Consider the following 20580-nt stretch of genomic DNA (forward strand, 5'->3'; position numbering starts at 1 on the left):
CTGTATTATCACGTTCATTAGAGATAGCTACATTTCTCTACACTTCATATATATATATATATATACATAACCCAAAAAAATATCTGACAACATTGTTTGCCAGGAATGAACGGCAATGATTTTCAGGGTGAATCGCGTGGGAATCATTAAATAATCCCTTATGTAATAAAAATGTTACGATTATAGGTTACGATGTAAAGAAAAGTTAACGGTTAAGTAGCTTATCTACACGAGTAGATTGGATTTTATGCATTTGAGCTTATCTCTTTGCCAGAGAGAGTATAGGGGAGTAATGTAGGTAGACGCGATGCAATGTTCTCGCTCCATCAGGACTAAACGGACGTGTTTAATTTAATTCTGAGAAGTGTTTTTTATTTAGTCACAATTTAAAAAAATAATTATTTTAAATAATAAAAAAAATAAAAGAGATTCCTTAGTGACGGACATTTAAGGTAATCGGAAAATAATAGAAAACTTATTTTGAAATATTTAATTTTGTTTAGGAAATCATTAGGCCAACAATCTGCATAATCATTCTTAACAACTTTAATAACAGGTAATAAAAAATTCAATTATTGCGAATGGCACTTAGTACCCGACAGAGTTCACTTTCTTGATCCAAGCGCCGAATATCCTTAAATCATCATGCATTTGTCGCAAATGTAGAAAAAAAAATCTAAACATTTCCCCTGAATGTTTGCACACATACTTCATGAGCCACTCTATAGCAGCTAGAACACTTTATCCAGTTTTATTTTGGACTTTTACTATAAAAAAATACTACCACCCGACCGACCCACCACAGACCATTAAATTGCACAATAGTTTTTTTATAAGAGTTAAATTTAATTAAAATAAAAAACGAATAGTTTATTAAAAGAATATATTGTCTCTTTAAATCTTTCTGATTAAAAAAATTATGGTCATTAAAATTGGTTCACAAGTCATTGTCAAAATAAGAGAAAAGAATAAGAATTAAACGGTAATTGTTTTCGTTTGCTTCTAATCACATTTGGAGGCAGAACGATCTTTAAATAAGAGAGGATGAAGCTTGGAAAATAAAGCATATTCTAATTAGTCTGATCATGACCATTGTAACTGTGTCAATTTCACAGCCAACTATTTGTAGATACACTCTTATTACGAGTAGTTCAAATAATTTTAAATAAGAATCCCATGGTAAAGAATGGTGTGGGCAGACCATAAAAATATTAATATCAGTAGTGGTTTCAGAAATAAGAAAACTAATGAAAACCACTGCTAGATGGCGTATCAAAATAAAACAAGCACCAGATTTTAAGGAATATAACTAAAAACTGTATTCAATTTGGTGCAGTTTTGCATGATTCTGAAACAAACATACAAACAGAAAGACAGACAAAATTTCTAAAAATCATTGTTTGATCTGTATTACTTTAAAAACTATTTTTCTTAATTATCTCCCATATCATAACTAACTCTCATCATCATCATGTAACTCATCTCTTTACAATTTTATTACTTTAGAAATATAAATTATATTTTTTTGTACATTTTAAACATGTGATATTTATTATCTCAATTACAAAGCGATTTTGATATTTCTTAATTTAATAGGCTTTAGAGTTTATTATGTTAATTTGGTACCCGTAAAAAAATGTTTCTATTCAAGTTCATTTTCTTTTTATAAAATGCAAGATATTTTGAATTCCAGATGTTTTTGTGTTTGGTGTTCTCCAGTCTCGTATCTGGAGCACTAGCTTTGAACAATGGACTAGCACTTACGCCACCTATGGGTTGGCTTACTTGGCAAAGATTTATGTGCACAACGGACTGCCGAAAATATCCTCAGGAATGCATCAGGTAACATCCATTACTGATCACCATCCATAATAAGTAAAAAAAAATTACGAATAATTTTCCAACTTCCTTTTCATAACAAATTAAAATTCAATTATCTTTATTCAAATAGAAATATTTACAAATTGTTTACTTTTAAATCGTCATTTAAATAACATGAAATAGGTTTAAAATTGAATTTCTCGTAATAGGCTAACTGATCTGAATTTTTTCACCAATACGTATGGATATAATCAGGTCAGCATGCATAAACCAACGTGCTTTAGTTTTCTTTCAATTTCTCAAAGGTTGACTGTAAGAGGTCCCTCTACAGGCTCTATCGTTTGTTAAATCTTCTTAATATAATAATGTAAGTATGTACAATAAAGATTCTACAACAACAACCAAGTTCTAGAAATGAATGATAACTGACCTTTTATTTTAAGAATTATTTTTATAGAGGCGAGTAAGGGAGCTTACGCCTAATTGCGGTTGCCAAACTGTCTGCCAAGCATGGCAACTACTGGCAAAACCCCCCCTTGGGGGTAGATCTATGTTCAGCAGTGGACAGTTAACGGCTGTTATAATAATAAGATGAATTTATTTTTAGTGAAAACTTAATCAAACGAACAGCAGATTTAATGGTCCGCGAGGGTTATCTCAGTGCTGGGTACAATTACGTGGCGATTGATGATTGCTGGTTGGAAAAGAAACGTGGACACGACGGACGGATGGTGCCTGATAGAGAACGGTTTCCAAGCGGGATGAAGGCGCTCTCCGATTATGTACGTACAAATACTCCCATAGAAACACCGCAATGTAGTAATAAACTGGAAATTTCCAAAATTCTATGTTTCTGATTGATAATTTAAATTTAGGTTAGGGTATTTCTCTGACTTGGTGCAAATTTAACGAAATCGAGATAAAAAAATGTGTCCTTTTGATATTCTAATGAAAAATAATATAATAATAATATAATAAGCATACTCTATTCATGCGATCTGTATAAAAGACTATATTTATGAAGATATCGACTAATGGAGTTTTGACTGTTTTTTTTTGGGACACAATCTTTATATTGGATTACATGTTCTTCAGGATCATTTTTAATTTTTTCATATCTTTTAGCTAGCCAGCCAGCGTATACCAATAGCGCAGGTGGGGCTACTATTCAATTATCATTCATAAAAAAAAGTACGCACTACAATAGACATAAATAGCGTGGAACTGTGACACCCGCACGTTGCTATTCCTAAGTGCCTCCGAGCATTAAAAAATACTTCGTCTAATTTTCAGATCCACGAGCGTGGTTTAAAGTTCGGTATATACCAGGATGGCGGTAAACTCACGTGCGCCGGATATCCGGGTGTCCTTGGCCATGAGAAATTGGATATTGAAACATTTGTTAAATGGGAGGTTGATTATCTTAAATTGGACGGGTGTTACATAGAACCAAAAGATATGGAAACAGGTGAGATATAGCTTAATCTGTATTAACACTTTGCTCTGTCTGGAAATTTGTAGTATGATTTCTGTATAAATAATATTGATAAAAAAATAAATACATGACTTAAATAATGTGCAAATCACTGGTTTATATTATGCCATCTTATTCCAACTATGCGAGCAATATCGCTACATTAGACAACTGAAATACGTAGAAAATGCATAAGAAACTACCCAAACGAATACAAACAGACAAATATGTAAAAATGAACAATATATTGTCCGGGATTTAACCCGCAACGATTTGAAGGTGGTATATGTAAATCGCTATGCCTTTGTGGTTGTACATTATAAACTAATGATTGGGCATTTTCAGCAAGCGTTATCCTTATTCAATTGCAGTGGATCTTCCAAGTGTGCTTTCAACTTTGAGTCCGCAGAAAAGATGTTAAAATACAGAAGGAATTATTCTATAAAGTGTTTTCTGGAGAAATAGAATTTTTTTAACACTCAATATAGTTCACTGAATATAGACAGAAATCTCATTTGCTGACAATCACCCAATTATACCTTTAAGTAAACGAAGCGGTTATTATGATCCATAGATGCCAATAAAAATAATTTTCTTAACACTTAACATTGTGTACGTTAATACTCTAAATTTTATTTTTTAGTTTACACTAAATTTGGAAATATGTTAAATAAAACTGGTCGACCGATTGTATACTCATGCAGTTGGCCTGCCTATCAAGAATTTGTTAAGACTGGGGTAAGAAAAGATTCATTATGAACACATTCATTATTAAAAAAACATTCATTAAAACAAACACCAAAAGCCTAAGTGCGTTTGCCAACCCACCTGCCTAGCATGTGCTACTGGCAAAATTCTCCAAATTACTTCATGAAGGCATATTTGTAATTTTCGACCCATAGTTCTTATATAAAACTTTTCATTAATAAGAATATTTCCTTATAAATGGAAATGATATTGAATTCATTTTGTTTAATCGCCTTACGAGAAGAACTCCTTCTCTCCTCTCCTCTCCTCCTCCTCGATCCTCGGTCTCCTCAAGTATTTTTGGAATACTTCAACTTTCCCTTCTACTATTCTTTTATCTTTTTTATTTTTGATTTCTGTTGAACATTAAAGTAACTAAAGAAAATTTCATGTTGTTTTTAAGCCCAATTACCCTGCAATTGCCAAGCACTGTAATTTATGGAGGAACTGGGGTGACATTGGGGACTCTTGGGCTACTATGACCAAGATCATGAATTGGTTTGGTGACCACCAAGACAAAATAGCGAAACATGCAGGACCGGGGCACTGGAATGACCCAGATATGGTACGATTATTTTTATGATATGGTTTAATAAAGTTTTCCAAAAGAGACTTTATTAATTGTTGTAAATTAATTTTTATTTTCTAGTTATTGATAGGAAACTTCGGGCTATCGGTGGATCAAGCACGGGTACAGATGGCGGTATGGTCGATTCTGGCAGCACCGCTGCTTATGAGCGTGGATTTGGCTACTATCAAACCAGAATTCAAGGAAATTCTTTTGAATCGGGACATCATTGCTGTTAATCAAGATAAACTGGGGAAACAGGGCTTGAGGATTTGGAAGAAGAAAGATTCTGGTCCAGTGAGTAAGCTTAATTTTTAGAAGCCTTTTGAGTAGATAGCGTGAGTTGTACAAAGATATATGTTATGATCGCGTTAATATCGCTAAAATTTTGTATGAAAACCTGATTTTCCAAAACCATCTATTATAGATGCAGCTACGTTTTTAACTCAAATTATTGACGTAAATGCTAATGTAGTAGCGGAAGTTTGTGTTACACGCACATAAGTATTTGAGCAGTCAAATACCAAATGTCGGTAGCACATTCGAGACACCCGAACCACACAAATTTTTAGCAAAGTTTATTTTATAGTTAGTCTAAACTACTACTGATAACAGAACACGATTCTTGATTTATAAAAAAGCAACATACCTTGCCATTGAAGTATATTATTTAACGCGTGTGTGCATTATTTAACTTGCAAATAATTGGAATATCAAGAAGTTTATAGAGAAACCGAATTTATATTAAAAAACAAACTGGATCCGTAAACCCGTTAGATGGTTTCATTTTAAGATAATATTAGTGATCATATATGGTTACATAACATTTCTTTTCTTTTGTTATAGAGGCAAGGTTTGGAGATCTGGAAACGTAAACTCTCGGATGGTTCGTATGCTATGGCCTTTGTGAGCTATCGAGTTGATGGAATGCCTTATACAGCAAAGTTCACTTTTAAAGAGATGCAATTGGCCAATCGATCTTTTTATGTCCAGGTACTGTTACTATTAATATGGATGTGATTGTTCTCTTTTTACTTTTTTATGCAACTAGAAATAGAAAACGAGCTACCTGATGCAACGTGGTAAGTATTAACTATCGCCTATGGGCATGGATATGACTCATTTGTGACGTTCTTGTTGGCCCTCATTCATTGCTATTTATGGGGATTAAGGTATCATAATACCTACTATACATAATAGAAATAATAGAAATTACTGGGTACTGAAACATATCTCAGTACCCAGTAATTTCTTTGCCATATCCCACCTTTAAAATCGATATACAACTGTGCAAATATAACTGCTGGCTGAGCGACAGACATGTAAGTAGTTAAGTATCAACTAATAATCATAATTTTCATCACTTGCTCAGTTAATTATATGCTTCATTCGTTTAGTTTTATATATACCTATTAATGTTATACAAACACAAAGCATGCTGTGAATGACTCTAAATATAAGAACAGTTAGTTCTAGTCCAATAATGAATTGTATTGACATGTATTATTTGCTGTATCGTATAGTACGTAATTATCCGTATAGTTAATATCTTTGCTTGGCACTGTGACTGAATAACTTCATTTCCCAAGGGTAATCAATTCACGAGTAAATGCTACAGCTCCCTACCAATATGTGACTAATGAAACAATTGATAGATACACGTTTGTTACCGTGCGCCTAATAAAGAAGAGGACATCAGATGTTGGCGTCTTGTTCTATCTCATGTATACGACACTAAATACTATTCTATGGATATATTACTCGTTTGTTGCTTGTCTAGAGGCATAGATATTTAAAAAATTCATGGACTTTTTCTACTGTGAACAGTTAAACGAGAAAGTCAGTCTTGAGAAGAGAGTTCAGTTTCGAAGTTCAGTATTCTTTTTCAGGATCTATATAAAGAAGAATCTGTTAAGTTACTTCAAGCTAATCACGAGTTTGAAGTCAAGATAAATCCTTCCGGTACGTATGTAACTTGTAATGCTTGTGCACAATCTCTACGAAGCTAAAATGGAGTACAATTTGTTAACATGGAATAATCTCATCATTCAAAGTACGTTATACTATCTATGATGCAAACACTTACAGATTTAAAATTTAAGAATTTAAAAATTTCAAATTCTAAATATTGTAATAACGTTGTACTACGGCTATGGCTGTACTAGCCGTCGTTACAAAGTCCCCTTAATACTTCTTTGGCAAAAATCACCTACCTCAATTGGTGGCAGCCATATAAAGTAGAAGTAAAATATTTTTATATGAAGAAAGTAGTGGGTAAAAGCTATAACGTCCTAATTTTTTCAGGTGTAAAATTTTACAAATTCATACCAAAGAAATAAAGTAATTATGAAGAAGAAAATTTTGAATTATTATTATATAAAAGGCTACTGTTAATAATAAACATTTTGCAAAAGTGAGTTTTATTTATTTTTAAATAATTAAGATATTTCTACAAGAAAGTCTACTTCAATTTTGACAGTAAATATTTTTGGGACGAGTTCTTTAGACATTATAATCTTTGGATTGAGACCAATTTAACCTGATTGTATATTATATAGAATAGATACTAATACTAATACTGTATTTACTATTTTATAAATGGTACAATAAAGTGTAAAATAAAATAAAATATTATATAGAATCTTCAAATTCGGTTTACAATTGTCAAACAATAGTTTATCAACTACCAAATAAAAAAAAAGCAGTCGAATTAAGTAAAAAGTTTTTGCGGGTAATTAAAACTCTGGCCCTACTGACAAATGTAAAGAACAGTAAGAGTAATAAATAATATTGTAATACAATCTATCTTCAACGTGAAATAAAACAAATACAGGTTATTCCATAAAAAATAATACATAATAAACACGTAACTGTAATAATAATATCATAAAATTTAATAGTAAAAAGCTACTATTTTTGTATGAATATAAATCTCAAGTAGGTATGTTTAATGTATGGTACAAATGCGATTTTTTTTATTTTAAACTTTTGCCCTTATATTCTAATATAAACTTATTCTGTTGTGCAAAATTTCCTTTACAAAATATATTTTCCCAAGCATTGTTTTAGGCTAGCCTTTCTCAAAGTGCGCAATAATGCCCTCTTGTGGGCGCTGCAGGCCTCAGGGGGAGGAGGGGCGTTAAGAAACTTAGAAAAAAATGGTAGAGACTTGGGGGTGATTTGTTGATCTTGAAGTAATCGTGGTTTTTAAGTAGGTGAAAAAATAGGGGCGCTAAAAATAATTTATTCTCAAAGTGGGCAGTAGACAAAATAAGTTTGAGAACCCCTGTTTTAGGCGGATACACTTTATGCCGTGCCATATGAAAATAAGAAAAAAAAAAACTTGTTTATTTAAGTGTGAGTAAAATAAATATAGTAGAAATAGACAGTTTTAGAGTGGTATGTGTATAGTACTAGTAATAATGATATATGTATAGCACTTAAAATTTTATTTTTGTTAAAATATTGTTATAATGTTTTAATATAATAACGATCAGATTAACTTATTATGTTTTAGTCGAGAAAGCTCGATTAGCTTTGGAATCATCCGGGAAGTCAGGAGTAGCCGTAACGCGAACGCGAGCCTATCACCAATGGTCCTGAAATTAGTTGAACTTTCTTAACTAAAATACAAGTGAACTAATCGGCTCGTTATTATAGTAAATAATAATGTGAACTTATGAAATTTTTAACAATAAAATTTTAATATAGTTTATGAACGCTTTTTTTTTTATTTGGTTGTCAATGTCAATGTTGTCGATTTTAGGTTATCCTTTCAAACAAATGTCATTATTAGGGGCAATGAACGATCAAATTATTTATTAAAAAACCTAAAAAGCAAAATTTTATTGTGATAATCGTATAGTATAGTTATGTAACTTGTTATTAACATTGACGTGAGTTAACGCCATAAACCAAGGCACTTCCACCCATGTCATCTTCGCTCACTGTAATCAGTCGGTAACCTACATGGTATTTGAAGAAAGTAGCTAATGGAGGTCAATGGTGAACCGGTAACGTGGGTGCTGACGTAGATACCAGACGAGTTTCCGCGAAGTCAGTGGCGGGGGCATCAGTTCGTGCCGGTAACCGCTCCGTCAACACGCCGTTCCATTTAACTGCGGCATTTAAAAAGTTACTTATTCGTCTTGATCGTGAAAGTTAAATCGTCCCATAATGAGTGGTCGAGCCGAGAATGTCGGCATATTGGCCATGGAATTTTATTTCCCGTCGCAATATGTCGACCAAACGGAATTGGAGAAATTCGACGGAGTATCTGCAGGCAAATATACCGTTGGTCTTGGGCAGAACAAGATGGGCTTCTGTTCGGACAGGGAGGACATAAACTCGTTATGTCTGACGGCGCTGCATAGGCTTATAGAGAAGAACAATATTTCCCTTCATGACATTGGTCGTTTGGAGGTTGGTACAGAGACTATTATAGACAAAAGTAAAAGTGTTAAGACATTCCTGATGACCCTGTTTGCCAAAGAAGGTGCCACAGATATTGAAGGTATTGACACAACTAATGCATGCTACGGGGGCACCGCTGCTCTGTTTAATGCTATCAATTGGGTGGAGTCTTCATCGTGGGATGGCAGGAAAGCAATAGTGATTGCTGGTGATATAGCAGTTTATGGCAAAGGACCAGCACGGCCTACGGGAGGTGCAGGGGCTGTGGCCATGCTTGTCGGACCGGATGCTCCCTTGGTGTTTGATTGTGGTGTCCGAGCTTCATACATGACTCATGCCTATGATTTCTACAAAGCGGATCTGGCATCAGAATTTCCTTATGTAGATGGAAAATTGTCTATAAAATGCTACCTCAATGCTCTAGATAATTGTTATAATTTATTCTGTAAGAAAATGAGAAAAGTTGATCCTAGTTTCAAAGGACTCCTGAGTTTAGATGGTATGTTGTTTCACTCACCATATTGTAGGCTGGTACAAAAGTCTCTAGCTAGAATTTGTTTCAATGATTTTTTGAATGCATCACCAGATGTACGTGAAAGTCAATTTCCAGGTTTATCACAATTTAAAGATTATAAATTGGAAGATACATATTTTGATAAAGATGTTGAAAAAGCCTTCATGACTTACAGTGACAAGTTGTTCAATGAAAAAACATTACCCTCACTTCATATAGCCTCTAATGTGGGGAATATGTATACTGCATCATTATATGGTGGGCTAGTATCCTACCTTGTAAGTAAATCTCCTGATCAATTGATTGGAAAGAAGTTTGCATTGTTTTCTTATGGATCTGGATTAGCGTCAACCATGTACTCTATAAATATCTGCAATGACATGAGTGCTGGTTCAAAATTATCTAAATTGATAAACTCATTGAATGATACTATTCATTTATTAGATAAGAGACAAAGTGTGGAACCTATAAAATTTTCAGAGATCATGGAATTGAGAACTGCTAATTACCATACAGCTCCATATGACCCTTCAGGCTCTATAGATGTATTATTCCCTGGTACATACTACCTCATCCATATTGACGACCAAAGAAGACGTACATATGATAGAAGAGTTTGAAATATTTATATTATTTAGTATAATTTTATGTGAATTATCAGAGGTTGACTGATATGGGATTATATAAAATGAATATAAAGCCGATACTATAAGTAGAATCTGTTTGATAAAGGTTTTTTTTTTAATTAATTATACAGTATTCTAATGTTGCTTGTTATATATTATTTATGTAACTTATTTATCTTGGTTAGGTGTAAAACACGGCATTTTATTGTTTCATTTAGGCAAAGTCAAGTTATAGGGAGTGGCAATGAAACAAACTAATGATGCACATATAAACCTAAATGTTACTGGTTAAGGTGTCTTTAAATAAAAATAATTTATTATTTGAGCAAAAGTAATGGGACATTTTATATGCATTTAATATAAATACAGTAAATAAAGAAAATAGATCAGCAGCTAGACAAATTTATACCAATAGTATTATACTAAGTATATTTTTTAAACAAGTATATAAAATTATATTTATTGTTTATTGATATTCCTCTGTTCATTGTGTTAGATTAATTATTTGAGAAAATTGCAGTCAGCTACAAAATATTATTTTTTAAGAAATTTTTCATTAAATTGTTAATTAAACTAAACTACATTTGATAACATATTAATTTATATATGTATGTATAATGAAATATTAGCTAAATTGCTAACAGCTTTGGCGCCCTCATGGCGTAGAAAATGAGGATTCAAACCACAACCATTTCGTGTTTTTACAATTTATTAACCTAAAAATATGATTGTCATATTTTAATACGATTACATAGTTATATCCATTATAAACTGTCACATTGTACCTTACATATGTTAATATTTGTTATGTAATCTCTGACTGAAGTTTATTTTATGTGTGTAATGATATAAAACCAGTGTGTCCATAAAATGGATTCATTGCAGTTTGTCAAAAAATGAATTTAATAAATTGTATAATTGGTGCTCAAATTTGGTTTTTTTATTTTTCCATGGATGTTTTTATTTTTAAATGCCAACATAGCTTTCATAAGTATAAGCGATGTTTAAAATAGGTATTCAATCTGTCATAAATTGACAGTGTATCCACCTTAATTATTAATATCCAGAGTCTAATATAAAGCTAAATGGTCGAGAGATGGGCAGCGGCATCTCTTTTAAAATATCAAAGTCTAACTGTGGTTACCAATTGGCCTGCCAAGCGGGCCAACTACTGGTAAAACCCCCATAGGGGAGGCCTAAGTTCAGCAATGGTCAATTCACGGCTGATATGATGCGAGCCTAATTAGACAAGTTATTGACAATCAGTTATAATGGATTTGGCCTAGAAACTTGGTATCAAAGGTATAGTGCAGTTTAAAAAGAATTTTCTCCTTTAAACGTTCGGCCTGTAGAATGAGTTTCCTGCCGACGTTTTCCCTATAAACAACAATGTAGGGTTGACATGTCATCAGGGTTTTAGCAACATTTACTAAAAAATCTGTATCTTATGTTGGTGATCCTAAATAAATAAATAAAAGATCCAGTTAGGTATTATCTAACTCATATGAGTGGGGGAAAGGGATTGTTAGTAATGCGGACTACCATTCCCATTGCTAGGAATATACCTTGTCAGGTCGACCTCGTGGTCTACTTGGAAACTATCGTGCTTGAATTATTCATCACGATGGGCTATTCGATCTGTATTTTCATCTCACCTATCATATCTTACTGATGCCAGCGTAAACCATAAGCACAAGCAGGGTTATCATTCTACTGTATTAAAAAAAAACGATAGGTATACACCTATCGTTTTTATTACTAAGGTTTGTTTTGTTTTTGCCATTCTATGGTAAATAAAAAAAAGAAGGTGGTTTTTCGTTTGTTAACATAACACAATACGTCTATAAAAATTCTAAAGAGCAAGGACTAGTTCAAAGTTTGTATTAGCACAAATGCTTTCAATATACGAAGACTAAGTTTTCATTGTTTTTTGTTATTCTAATATTTGCTAACATTCAATCCGGGAGCGCTGAGATCTCAAGATGGGTACCGAAGACGCCACGCATCCGTAAGGCATCAAATCGTCATTGTTACATTGAACAGTTTAGTTGTTATATTAAGAGAAACTCTCCCTGTCAGTTCCCTCGGCATCTCTAGTCAAAATTTTGCCCAGGAACTCCAAACATTTAATAAATAATACTTACTTATGGGGGGAAAGGGATTGTTAGTAATGGAGACTGAGAATGCCATTGCTAGCAATATACCCAACCAGGTCGACCTCCTCGCTGTTCTCCCTGGAAACTATCATGGTTAATTCGTGATGAATTCATCATGATGGGCTAACTGGCCTGTTTTCATTCTCATCTTCACTGGTGCTCCGCCAGCGTATTCCGTTAACGTAGGCGGAGCTACCATACCATTTTCACCCATCAAAAAAAAAAAACATTTGTTAGCCTTGAGACATCCTAAGTACATACCATTGACGTCTGTGCGTACATGTTTTTCATCTGTGTCAAGATATGTAAATGTTAAGATATGCATCTTCTATTCTGTTATTGTGTTCATGAAGGAAGAACCTTTGGCCCGGTTAAGACGAAAATAACAATATGTACCTATACACACGTTACCTTAGCTTTATTTATCGATTTTTAACAATTGAAGATTTTCAACTATATCTTTAATCTACAGCTATTTATAAGACTAGTTGCATAAAAATAGATATCCATATCTATTTAAAATGTAAAGTTTCCCGATTTGAATTTAGTTAGAAATAAAATTTAAGCATTTCTAACATCTATTCTATAATTATTATTATTAAAAAAGATAGTAATACGACCGAGTTTAGACTATATAAATGAGCTAGATTCCATAAGTGGAGAACTTGGGTTCTTGATACATAAATTAAGTACAAAAAGAATTTCGAAAGGAAATATTAGATACAGTACAGATATTTATTAGTAGGTAAGTATATAAACTTTGAGCCATCGAGTCCTCTCACGCAAGCACTCAGGCTGTGAAATGATTCCCCTAGAGACTACAGTACGGAGTTCTTTTAAAAAGGTTTATTAAGATTTCTTCAGGGACGGCAAAGCGCATATGATACCCCTAGTGTTGCAGGCATCCATAGGTTACCTATACCTTCGTGGTATAGAAAAAACTTATTAATTTGTTAGTTGGACGATGTGTGTTTGTATGAGAAGCTTAAAATTATTTATCGTTTTTTGACATTTATCTGTGTGAAAAATATTTAGTTTCAATGTTAAAACTTTTCCTTAAAAGAATGCTTACTATTTCAATTTCATCTTGTTATAATCGAGCTATAATTTTGTTCCACGAAAAAATTAACTTCAATTGTGGCAAAACCAATTATTTTGATTTAAAAATAAACTACTGAAAGATACGATTTTAGTAAATTTTCTATAGAATTAATCTGTATTCTTCATTATTATTTATTCTTTATCAATATCCTTTCAGCAACTGACGAAGTTGTAAGGTGAAAACCATAAAAAAAATAATAAAACCAAATTGACAATTGACCTCTTTCTTTTTTTAGTCTGTGGAAAACGTACCTATGTATTGTAGGTATGTTTTAGGTTTTTAACCGAATATAGAGATTGACTTTTCATGATCGAGATTATATAACTATTTGTTACTTTTTATAACAAATAGTTGAAATTACACAAAAATAAGTTATCATATCAAACTAAAGTGTTTTTCAAAGATTAATCGACTGATTTTCCCTTGATGAAACTGTACGGCACTATAAATAGCAAAAATGTAATAGACTCAATGTAAATTTAATATTTACTCAACTAGAATAGAGTGCGTAGACTAGTGTCAGTTGTACAAGGATTTACATCACGATCACGTTCATGTATAAATCAATAGTTTGTATTAAAAAATTAACCGCGCCTCTAGCGGATAGCTGGAAAAATTTTAATTAAAACATTTTTTTTAAATAATAGCTATTATACATACAGGAAGAAGCCGAAATAATTAGCATTCTTTTGATTATATAGCTATCTTTCCTATTACTACCTGAACATTCATACAAATAAACATAGATCAACAAAAATTAAAAGCTAAGCCTTAAGCGCTGACAAAGCGTGCCCAACTATCACGTTAGTATGAAGGGTTCAAAGTTTTTTGTTATTTTTCGACATACTTCTTTTTTAAATATGATAATACAAGGAAGGAATTTCAATTCTTAGATTATATAGATAGAGTATCTCTATACAAATACTTCGAGAAAAGCGGGTCAACTTTGTCATACAATTTTGCGTGATAAATAGTTATGAGTGTTTCCTTTATAACTTCTATATTTACTTCTATTATTCTTCTATATTTCTTATAAATTCTGCACCTTTTTAATGAACGAAAACTCATTTATTAAATAATTAAATATAGATACGCCAAGATACATTGTATGCGTAAGTATATAGAACATTAATATAAAAACGAGTCAACTAGTTTGGTAATTAGCTAATAAAAAGTTGACCCGTTTTTGAGGCACGCTATCTATATACTTAATCTAAGTTCCAATTTTATCTTGTAGGTATAGTTTTAATTATAGGTATATAAAAAGAATAATTATGATTCTGAAATCAGTCTATATAATTTAAGATAATTAATAGAACATATAAACTATGATCGTGAACTATTATATTCTAAATAATTAATAATTATAACTATGGACTTAATATTATCTGTGCTGTGGACTTCATTACATAACACCGTCTAATCACGAACTAAGTCGAGTTTGTACCATGAGTATAAAGACTAATAACTGATAGATATACCTACTTTTTTTTATAAACACCTTTAATATATATAAGACGTATGGAAGTACAAACATACAGCTATTTACGAACACAAGTATATGTGTAGCACGAGGAATGAACACGCAATTATCGGAAGTTAAGGCAACGTGTTAAACCAGTATACGCCAAGGTCGCCAAATTAATATTTAAATCTTAACGCCATTATGTGTAGTAAAATATCTAAAATTTATAAAATTAATGGATGAAAATGGTATGGAAAACCCACCTGCGCTAATGGTTTAAGGTAACTGGAAATTGATGAAGGTTAAAAAACTTCATTCTCACATAATTGTAATAATTATGTAAGAATGAAGATATGGCAATTGGAATTAGTTATGCAGAACGGGATATCAGTCGCATAACCTGCGATGTTCATAAAGGACAGATGTTTCCTGAATTCTAGCTTGAATTTTTGAAACTTGAATTCTATCATGATTAGTAATGAATTTTCATTAGGAATAAACACGACAACTTTCAAAAAGCAGCGTTAAGGTAGTCCTGACTTAGCTAGCAAAAGGGCAGTTACTCCCAGTTACTAACTATCCCCTCCCCGTCACATATGTTTTTTTTTAATGGATGATAATGGAATGGTAATCCCGCTTTCGCTAACAGTATATGCTGGTGGGGCACCAGTGAAGAATTATAGGTGAGAATGAAAAAGCAGATCAGGTAACTCATCGTGATGTAATATATAATACATTTGGAATTCAGCATGATGGTTTCCAGGGCGAACCACGTGGTGGTCGACCTGACAGCGTATATTGCTAGTAATGGGACTGATAGACAGCATTATTAACAACATAACAATCTCCCGTCACAAATGTTAGGTATGATTATAAATAAACAAAGAGTTACTCAAGTATCTTACCAGACAGACGGCTTATTAATCAATGAAATAGGTATGTACTTAGGTATTTTACAATTGTTCGGAATCGTATCAATAAAAGAAGAATATAATCTTATAATATATTTATTACTATAATTTATCTAAATTGGCGTCTACAGTCATAAATGCTGTAAAATTTTATCAAGAATTTATTGTTTTATGTTAATTCTATAAGTAGCACATATTCTTTCAAGTTACTTTATTGTATCCTTCCTAATGATATCTACTTATGACTTTGAAATAGATACAACCTTCTGTATAGAAATCTGTGTTTGTACGCAAAATGCGTAGCGTTCAAACGCATAATTAAATGAGCAAACGAATTCTTTTAGAACAAAGTCCACGCTTTTAGATCTCTACAAATAAAACTCGAATAGGTATTTAGGTGTAAGGCGAATATTTGTTGCTAGTAGGCTATTCAAATATTGGCGCTTCGAGTTGTTTTGGATATTAATATATTTAATAATCTTTACTTTGGGGGAAAGGGGTTGTTGGTAATGAGATGTAATAGGGAAGTAGGGAGAGGGAAACTTTGTACAAAAGTCGATTGCTTGGGTATCTCTGTCCATTCGTGTTTCAACCGTGAATCAGTTGTGTTTGCATGGTTGTGTTTCGGTTTGAAGAGGAATAACACCTGAGTCCTCAGGAATAGCAACGAATGGTGGGTATCGTGAGCGAAACAATATACTTTGTTATGTCCATGATACTGCTCATGTCTATAGGCGACGGTTTTTTTTAATTCTTTAGTAATTAACCAAAACCTATTACCAAGGGGGTCTGTGTGGAGTTATATCAGACAGGATGTATTGCTACAAGAAAAGATAAGCGTCCAAGTTATTTATTTATTTTATTCTTTATTGTACAATAAAACTTTGTACAAATGGCGAGCTTAATGCCATATGGTATTCTCTACTAGCTAACCATTGGGTAAAAACAGAAAGTGAAAGGCAAATGTGGTGAAAAATATGTGACAATTATAGTAACACATTAAGGCAATACACAATATAAATATAATATAGACATAAGAAATGCACATATAATACATAAACATTACTTTTACATACATACATACGCATATACATACATATATATATACATATATATATACATATATATATACACACACACACACACATAGTTGAGTAACCTGTAACTAGAGCTGGTTTTGTTGACTCAACAAATAATTAAAGAGGCTTACTAGCAGTTCCTCTCTTTCTTTCCATCTAGATATTACAATCCTCGTACTAATTATAATTGCTATTTTTTTTTTAGTAAAAGTGAAATGGTAACACCGCTTGCGCTATCGATATACACTAGTGAGACGGCAATGGGAGATCATAGGTGAGGATGAAAGCAGATTAATTAGTCAATTGTGATGAATTTAACAAGATTTGAATCAGAAGGGTTTTCAGGGGAACCGCGTAAAGATCGACCTGATAGGGTATGTTGAAAGTATTTATATGTATATTTAATAATAGGGTCTAACAGACCTGAAAAGGTCTGTTAGACCCTATTATTAACAATTCCGATCCCCCTAATAATTGCTATTTGTTTGTGGTAGATAGATAGATACTCTTTATTGTTCCGTCCATAATTACAATAGTAAACTTATTATAGACACAAACAATTACAAGAAAATATTGCACTAAGAAAACAGTGGGTGGCCTTATCGCTCAGAGTGATCTCTTTCAGGCAACCTTTGGATGGAGAAAAGTAATTATAAACAGTTTTACTGCAGGCACGAAACTCTGTTCGTTTTCTAAATAGATATGAAGATATGCATACGTACAATAATGTGAATATATAAATATATATTTTAAGTTACAAATTTATTTGTAAAGTACATTTTCTTTAATACAGGAATTTTCTTTTATAAATGAAATGACAACACCACCTGCGTTATAGGTATACGTTGGTGGAGCTCCAGTGAGGGACGATAGATCAAGATAAAGCATGCCAGTTGGTCTAGTTTGAAGTACTTAACGATACTTAACCGTAATTGTAAAAAAGGAGAACCGTGTACTGGTCGACCAGTTAGGTTAGGTTCCATTACTAACAACCTCCCCCCTCCATCTGTCTACATATTAAAATTCTTATATTAATATTTTGTTTATGTTGATTGGATGCAAGTTAGGGGAAGATAATCTCAGATCAGTTGGCTCAATGAGATGAATTCACCAGGAATATACTCCAATGGTTATATTTCTTTTATGTTTGTTTACTCAGAACTTTGTCATCTATTACCTGAATTAACTGAATGTATGATTCCTACGGCAACTTTCTATCATAGTACGGCTCGCCATCAACAGGGAGTTCACTCTCATACCCTACAGCCTAAATGGTCGCGTACAATGAGGTTACAGAGATGTTTTCTCCCACGAACACTCAGGTTATAGAATGAGCTCCCCGCCGAGGTTTTCCCAAGAGACTACAGCATCGGGTTCTTCAAAAGGGGGGTAAAGAGGTTTCTTCAGGGTCGGCAACGCGCGCGTAATACCTCTGGTATTGCAGGCGTTCATAGGCTACGGTAACCGCTAACCATCAGGTGGGCCGTATGCTTGTTTGCCACCTTAGTGGTATAAAAAAAATTTTTTTGTAAATCTAATAGACTACTTTTAGAAAGGTCCCATAGAAATTTCAATAAAATTGCTTCTTTATTTACCACAACTGAAATCATAAATGAACTGAATTATTTTTTCTGGAACATAATCTGTTTTTTTTTTAATAATTAATATTATTTTTACAGGAAAAGTATTTCCTGTAATAACTGATAAGTCATCGTCATAAATTATGTTTTAATTCAAACGGTCATATCTTTATAGACTTGAATGGATATTAGATAATTTGATTTCCTATATATAGTGAAAAATTTACTTGACTTTTTATCAGTTGCATCAAAGTGCTGGTATAGCGGTGAGTACCATTTCATTGTTCATAGAAACAGTTAATATTCTAGCATTTATTACTAATTAAAAATAAATTATTCCTATAAGAAAATCGTAACTAGACGATGTTTGTACATGGAAGATATTTAAGAAAAAATAATATGAGGGGGTATCTTAATAAAAAATAAAGGCCAAATATTTTTTAATAAATTTTGTCTGTCTTCCTATCTGTATATTTGCTGTACCAAATTGGATACGGTATTCGCAGTTGTGTTTCTGAAGATCTAACTGAAAATCTGGTATATTTTATTTTGATACATTGTCTAAAAATGATTTATTTCATTAGTTTTCTTGCTTCTAAAATCAACACATAAGAAGCGGTGGGTAAAAACTAGTTAGTACTAAGATTAAATAAAATGGTAAAGTTTTGTGTGACACGCTAAAGTTTGCATTCCCATTTCCATTAAATAGTACTCTCATCTGCTTTATTGGTATACACGGTAGGTGGTGACAGATGAGAATAAAGGTATCTGCGTGGAGATCGACCTAATATAACATAACATTCCCATTACAAAAAATCCTTCCTTCTGACACGCTGGGGTTGGTATTATGGTCTTATCATATATTTTATTTGTAAAACAGGAATTTTGGTTCTGCTATTGATTGGAGGAGAATAAAATTTAGTGGAACATTTAAGTTCTTCGTCGCAATGTATGGATTCCTATTAGAGTTGTTTTTACGCGAGCAATGACGCCGATAATTATATAATTAGTTTTAAAGAATTAACTAAATTCTTCATATAAAATATATATATTACATTATTATAATAATTTTCGTTTTCATTTCAGATTCAAAATGAAATCCTTCGTCGCTCTTGTTGCCTTGGTAGCCGTGGCCGTGGCCGTCCCGGCGCACAAACCTACCGTGTCTGATGACGCTCAGTTGGCTGCTGTTATCGCCGCCATTCAGAGCCCCAGCACCGACCCCGCCACCGCCGCTCTTCTGGAACAACAGCTGGCACAAATCCTTGGCCTGGAGCCCATCTCTGTTGGCCCCGCCCTTGTTGATCCCGAACCCATCGTTGTCAGCCCTCCCATCGTTAACCCTCCAGTCGTCGTGAGCCCTCCCGTCGTTGAACCCCCCGTAGCTCAACCTCCAGTAGTCGTCCTCCCTCCTCCCGCGCCTGCACCCCAGCCTGCACCTCAGCCTGAATCCAACAGCTCTCCTCTCGTTCAAATCATCTTGAACATCAACCAAGCCGAGTCTGGACCCGTCTCCGTTCCTCCTGGTGTCGCTCTGGTCCCCGAAATCATCGGCGAGCCCGTCCAGATCGTGGAAGCCCCTGAAGTCGTCGACCCCGTCCAGATTGTCGAAGCCCCCGCAGTTGTCGACCCCGTAAATGTGGTGGACGGCCCCGCCGGCCCTGTTGAGCCCATCATAGTTGCTCCCCCCATTATCTCTACCCCCGTTATCACTCTTCCTGACCAACTTAACTAAGTAATGGGGAACTAAAAAATAATATCATAATGTCCACAATTATAAATATCCAATACAACTGATATAAAATATATTGTACTGAAGATCTATGTGCTGAAATAAAATGAAATTACAAATATTGCTTATTATTGACTTACTGAATCCTGCGACATTGCCTGTGTGAATTAGGTTAAAAGTTTCCTATATTTAAATCTGTTTAAGTATCAAACATTCAAACAAGTTCAGGTGTCTCAGCGTCACAGAGTAATAAATACCTGAACATCTTTTTACATATAGGTATGAGTATTAATCTTATTAGACGCAGATATTAACCGTAATCTTCTGGCTGTGATTACTCTTCTAAGATTCAAATTAGTAGGATAACCTACAAAATTCAAAATTTCTACCAA

The 20580-nt window shown here is 33.3% G+C and overlaps 3 protein-coding genes across 4 annotated transcripts; all 3 read left to right on the forward strand.

Moving 5' to 3' along the window:
* The first annotated feature begins 299 nt into the window (after positions 1-299).
* Positions 300-7027, forward strand: LOC113521798 (alpha-N-acetylgalactosaminidase-like). 2 transcript variants are annotated; one of them, XM_031909912.2, is made up of 10 exons: positions 300-452; positions 1694-1842; positions 2429-2603; positions 3115-3289; positions 3939-4033; positions 4446-4607; positions 4692-4907; positions 5457-5603; positions 6500-6572; positions 6915-7027. In XM_031909912.2, exons 2-10 carry the CDS (start codon positions 1694-1696, stop codon positions 6947-6949), a joined length of 1227 nt encoding a protein of 408 aa, XP_031765772.2. In that variant the 5' UTR covers positions 300-452; the 3' UTR covers positions 6950-7027. The 2 variants fall into 2 exon arrangements, with proteins under 2 accessions (XP_031765772.2, XP_052755795.1); XM_052899835.1 differs by lacking the exon at positions 300-452 and adding an exon at positions 542-556.
* Positions 7028-8374: 1347 nt separating this feature from the next.
* Positions 8375-11093, forward strand: LOC113521602 (hydroxymethylglutaryl-CoA synthase 1). The gene has a single exon (XM_026907179.3). It carries the CDS (start codon positions 8787-8789, stop codon positions 10155-10157), a length of 1371 nt encoding a protein of 456 aa, XP_026762980.1. The 5' UTR covers positions 8375-8786; the 3' UTR covers positions 10158-11093.
* A 7497-nt stretch (positions 11094-18590) lies between these two features.
* Positions 18591-20307, forward strand: LOC113521725 (uncharacterized). The gene is made up of 2 exons (XM_026907364.3): positions 18591-18722; positions 19543-20307. Exon 2 carries the CDS (start codon positions 19550-19552, stop codon positions 20189-20191), a length of 642 nt encoding a protein of 213 aa, XP_026763165.1. The 5' UTR covers positions 18591-18722; positions 19543-19549; the 3' UTR covers positions 20192-20307.
* Positions 20308-20580: the final 273 nt, after the last annotated feature.

Source organism: Galleria mellonella, unplaced genomic scaffold (genome assembly GCF_026898425.1).
Source record: "Galleria mellonella isolate WM207_F2 unplaced genomic scaffold, CSIRO_AGI_GalMel_v1 utg63, whole genome shotgun sequence".
Lineage (NCBI taxonomy): Eukaryota > Metazoa > Arthropoda > Insecta > Lepidoptera > Pyralidae > Galleria > Galleria mellonella.